Genomic DNA, 6,000 nt, shown 5'->3' with positions numbered 1-6,000 from the left:
TCAATAAACAATGCAATACATACAAGTAAAGGAGACCACACACTGAACAGCAGACACACTGAGTCATTGACATAAAAGAGGGTGTATGCTCGCTCGCGCTCTCTCTCTCTCTCTCTCTCTCTCTCTCTCTCTCTCTCTCTCTCACACACACACACACACACACACACACACACACACACACAAAAGCATGGTGCTGACTGGATGTACATCCACCGATAACCACAATAATGTCTGAACCTACAGTGGAATAAATTACAACATTTTCTGTTCAAAACTGAAAATACATACAGTTACTTTCACGTAGTAGTACTGGAAATTAATGAAGGATGTGGGTGCCACACATTGTTAAAAGAAAATTATTGGACGAACACTGACAATAAGAAGTTTTGAAATTTTGACTAACTGAGTATGCACCACTGGTTTAGTACTTTTTCAAAAGTGCTGACACCTGTTTTAGCGGCAGGACGTAGAATCTTCACTAGAACATCTGCATTTTCAATCTTTTAAAGTCATACAGCATACACAACTGCAGAAACCATTATGTAACAAAAACAGTTCTCAACAGGCAGTCTGTCAAATTTAATACAAATGATAACAGAAGAAAATTTAGTAAAAATGATAATGCACATCTTACTGCAAGGGAAAAAAATAAATAAATGAAGATGCTGTAGGTGTAACACACAAAAGAAAACTCGCTATGGGGTACAAAAATGACCTGCTATATTTTTTCATTAATAATATTTTTACATATAATGATGCAGTGGGTGGTAACTTATTTTTGCATAGCCATTCAACTCATAGTAAGCAACAACTGACAACCATACACCAATAAAATTACTATTGTTTTTCTGACTATGCTGATGAATTATAATGATTTGGTCTGAATAGAAATTGTTCACATACAATGTTCACCAACATTTACACAAATGTTTGTGATCGTCTTACTATAGGCCACAGTAAGGTCATACATATGATGCAAGGAATGATTACTAATCATATGCTAGTAAAATAACTTTCTGATTTCAGTAATTGTTCAATAGCTGCCTCACAGTATATCTTCAAAAATTACATGTGAATCTTTTACTATGTTGCATGTCATATCCTTAACTACATTGCAGTGTTAATGTTTCTCAAACCTGAGAATACTGTATGTACATAAATATGAAGTAATACAGAAAATATTAATATTGCCATGTTATGTTACTATGTATACAACTACACTTACATACACTAAGATATCACAATTAAATTAATCACAACTCTTTCAAGATTTGTACAGTAGGCGTAAAAACTAAACAGTTATAATACTGGCAGCATGCAATTTACCTGAAATTTATCAATCATTTATAAATAACACAGAGATGCACATGATGAGACAAGATTTAACATAATTTGCAAAATAAATTAGAACCAAGCAAAATAAATTACAGTACAGTTTAATAAAAATGCACATCTCTGCAAACTAGTAGGTGCACTTAAATATAATGTGGTAAGTAAACTGCAAATTGTATATCACAGACATTAGAGAGTAAAACAATATTATCATCTCCGTAATATAATAAAGCTGAATAAATTGGAAGCAATAGGAAAATGACTGTTCCTGAAGCAAGTGAGCCAAGAACCATTCCTACATGCTTCTTCAATAAAGATATGATTACAAAAAGTACAGAATATGAGACTTAATTATGCAATAATGTGTGATCATATGGCATAAATGCTAGACATACACTCTATGAGCATATACTTTTAAAAATCATACTTGAACCAACACCCATAAAATGTGTTAGTATACTAAAAAAATAAGTTTTCCTGCACGACATGCCATAAGATATTTAGATTATCAAACAAAACAGTACAACCTGTTTATAGTTTTATGGCACAGTAATTAAAAATTCTCATTAAAAAATCACAGTGATACTAACCCTTGTTTTGTTTGAATTACAATCTTAGTTGTAATAGAAATTGTACTTGTTGTGGTTAGTTTTCATCAATTATTTAGGACACGTCTAGTGTGTTATATTTACAACCAATCTTATTGTTATAAGAAGTATGTCTCAAATTTGTTCAGAATATCATACCCGAAAGTGACAAATGTATATTATAAAATCTGCTACTTTGTGAATAAAGGCTTTACAATAAAACATTGTGAACATTCACACTGGCAAATAACAGTGGGTGAAGTAAACATTAAAATATTAGCCCGAACCAAGTGATGCATTTTAAGTCGGAGTTTAGAAGCGCTACTTGCAGGTGACAAAACTGATATTTGTTTTTTGTGTATTCAGGTGATTATTCTGCAATTATGAGAAACAGTATTCAAAGAACCAGGTAAATTCAAACCTAAAACAAGTGTATCAGCCTTCCTGTTATTAATTTAAAAGGGAACCTTTAACTCTTGCTGTTAATGAAGATTATTATTTACATGCCAGAAACATGAAGCCAAACTAAGGATAATTTTGCTGGGATTGTTGCCATACAGCCGCCTGTACATTTTGGCCTTCTCTTAGCATAATCTTTCCTAGAAACACTAATTCCCCTAATGTCCGACATTTTCTGAGGAGCGCGTCTTCCTATCCCATCTTTACAGCATGGATTTTACTGGATTAAATATAATAATAATAATAATAATAATAAATAAAGCCTGTTATTATCAGAACACACACAACCTAGCAACAAGCTTGTCATGTTCTTGCTAATATGAATCTGTTTTACAAGTGATCTATTTATTAAGCTTTTAATCATCATCATCAATCTCAACAAAGCGCCCTTGCACAGTTGATGTCTGATGATACCTTCTCCTATTGGCAAAATCTTCATTATCTTCATTAATTTGTGATGAGAGTGTCTCCATTCCTGGGTGTACAGGTGTAACAATAATCTGCTCATATTCTTGCACTCTTCTTCTGTTGAGGGATAAAAGCAAAATGAAATAAATGATATGTTTCTACTGAATTAACCTCTCTTACCTGATATATTACAAAACTACAATAAAATGTATATTTTTAAAGTTATTCTAAAATGCATAGATTTGGTGTTGGGGACCCCCAGAACTGAAAGGCATGATTAATTAATTTAAAGAGATTCACTTCAGTTGTACTAATGATTTATTCTATCTATGACATGTATTGGGATGTTAAAAACCCCATCTTCAAATGTGTAAAACTGTAACATACAAAGGAGAGGAAGGAATTTTACTGGATTAAATATAATAATAATAATAATAATAATAAATAAAGCCTGTATTATCAGGACACACACAACCTAGCAACAAGCTTGTCATGTTCTTGCTAATATGAATCTGTTTTACATGTGATCTATTTATTAAGCTTTTAATCATCATCATCAATCTCAACAAAGTGCCCTTGCACATCTGGAAAAACCGGAAGAGCAGACTAATGCAACAAGATCACTCACTCATTATATTTGGTCATGTATAATATGCATTCGGTCAGTTAGTACATGGACTCCAAATCAATCCATCTTAGGTGGAACGAGGAAAAGAGGGGAGAGTCTCGAGGCATGGAGCGGCATAGGCACTAGCAGTGTTCAAGGAAGTAAACTGACTTTGTTTTAGTGAAGATAGGGTAAATTTGTACTGACTGGTCTGAGTGCTTACAATACAGTGTGTTTCAAAAAGACTTAATAACTTCGAAAATTCATATAAATTTATTCGTAGTACCCACAAACGTGATTGTAGTGTCAATTTGTAGGGAAATACATCAAGTTTCGTATCGCATAGTTCTCTAGAGCCAAATCGAACCATAAAGAGCACTAGTGGCAGTTGCGTTAAAGATGGCTGCCTTCAATGGACCCAAGCGTGCTAGCTGTGTGTTTTGGTTTGAAGAACTGAAGTCGGCGACAACAGTTCAGCGTAATTTCCGTACTAAGTATGCTAAAGATCCTCCTAGTATGCCTATAATTTATGAGTGGTATAAATGTTTTGTAGAAACAGGGTGCTCGGTAAGACATGGGAACTCATGTCCAAGCACATCTGACAACACTTTGTCAACAGCCCTATTAAATCAACCCAGCGTGCATCTCGCGAGCTGCAAATCTCACATATTACTGTTTGGCATGTGTTGAGAAACCGTTTGCATTTGAAACTGTACAGATTGACGATCATAATAAAAGACACTGATAAAATTGCTCACAAGAACTTCTGTGCGGATATGTTAAATCGATTGCATGAGGATGAACAGTTCTTGGACAAAATCATATTTTCTGACTAGTCAATTTTTCACTTCAGTGGCAAGGTTAATGCACATAACTGAAGGATCTGGGACAGTGAAAATCCACATAAAACATGTTTGTGATAGCCCTAAACTGAACATTTTTTGTGCACTGGCAAGAACAAAGGGTTACGGCCAGTATTTTTTCTGCGAGATAACCGTCAACAGGATAGTGTACCTGATATGTTACAATTTTTGGTACCACAGACTGATGAGAATGACAAAGAACAAAATGTTTACTTCATGCAAGATGGTGCACCACCCCACTACCTAGCTGACATCTGGGATTTTCTCAGTGACTGCTTTCCAAGTCAATGGATTGGCTGTGATGTTCCAATTGCATGGCCCCCACATTCCCAGTCCTGACACCACTCAAATTTTTTTTTTTTTTTTAATGGGGATTCATCAAGGAGGACGGAAGGAACAAATGTCACACTGGCATGAAGTTTACACAAGCAAATAATTATAAAGTAGGAGTAACATCTACTGCAGGCTGGATATCAAGAACATTACAGAACAGGTTTCTCATTCAGAAATTAAATTACAACATTGTTTGCTTGTAAGATCATGTTATGGCTCGCGTAAGAACAAGAAACATCTAGGAGCATGAGTCGAAATTCAAGAATGGCACAATAATGGCTTATCATGACTGCTATTTATCATTCCGTGATACAGCTGCTCATATTGCTTGGAATTTGATACCTCATGTGAATATGGAAACAATGCCTTCAATGGACATATTCAATGCTATGCAGGATATCATGACCACACAGAAGTAGCGACCGAGACGACAGACATACTGTTTCCTCAGCTGTGAAGGATCATGTGCAATATCATGTACCTTCAGTCAAGAAATCAGCTTGCTTGAGCAACACAATTTATTTATCGATTTATATATATTTTTTTTGCATGGAGTCATCAATATGGTGGCTTTTGCAAACATCAAATACATACAGGTCTTAGTATTATAGGAGCAATTATAAAAAATAAATAATACTTGTCAGATTATATTACAATCTGTACACATATTAGTACACAAACTATAAATTCTACATTTTATAAAATATGTTGATTAAAAAAAAAATCTTAAAATAGCTTATGTCTAACTTGCATATAAATTATGTTGCATCAGTGGGTGCTAAATGACTGCTCTAACATTTGTTACATCAATATAGACACATATCAATAAAAATCTTAGTTTTGATTTGAACTGTTCTTTATTACTTGTTTTCAGGGGCTGTATCAGCTTATTATACCATCTCACCCCATTAATGTATGGGCTCTGGTCTATCATTTTTAATTCAGTTCTTTGTCTGAAGTAGTTGCCTTTGGACTTGGGGGTGTCATGGTCATGCATATACTTCAGTTCTCTAGAAGACAAAAAAATGATTAATTTATAGAGGTACAGAGAGTAAATGATGAAGGGACTGTGTTGTATGAAAACTGCACAGAAAGAATCTTTATAGCCCAGTGCACGTGTAACCATAAACCTCTTTTTTGTAGCAGCAGTACTCTGTTAAGATGCATATCTACAGCACAGTCTCACATCTTGATGCAGTGTCTAAAATAGGGTTAGACTGTCCCATAACATACAGTTTTAGGGTGTGGGTGAGCACTGTTTTGGACAACTGGCTAAGAAGATACACATCATTCCTGACTTTAGTACAGATTGCATTAATATGGTTAATTCACTGCAAGTTTGAGTCAAGGCACTGCAGGTTTGAGTCCAGATAACACACAGGAATTTACAGCTGTTTACTTCTGCTGTAAT

At 34.5% G+C, this 6,000-nt stretch overlaps 1 protein-coding gene across 3 annotated transcripts in view; it reads right to left on the bottom strand.

Moving 5' to 3' along the window:
* Nucleotides 1-1,695: 1,695 nt before the first annotated feature.
* Nucleotides 1,696-6,000, bottom strand: part of LOC126088105 (solute carrier family 12 member 8) — a 189,238-nt gene continuing 184,933 nt past the window's right edge. For all 3 annotated transcript variants that reach the window (XM_049906204.1, XM_049906212.1, XM_049906221.1), the window contains exon 13: nt 1,696-2,903. In XM_049906204.1, the coding sequence (XP_049762161.1) occupies nt 2,735-2,903 (169 nt within the window). In that variant the 3' untranslated portion in view covers nt 1,696-2,734. The remainder of the gene's footprint in view (nt 2,904-6,000) is intronic.

This window comes from Schistocerca cancellata, chromosome 1, assembly GCF_023864275.1.
Source record: "Schistocerca cancellata isolate TAMUIC-IGC-003103 chromosome 1, iqSchCanc2.1, whole genome shotgun sequence".
Classification (NCBI taxonomy): domain Eukaryota; kingdom Metazoa; phylum Arthropoda; class Insecta; order Orthoptera; family Acrididae; genus Schistocerca; species Schistocerca cancellata.
The sequence above is the reverse complement of the archived record's forward strand: the minus strand, read 5'-3'. Positions and strand labels throughout refer to the sequence as shown.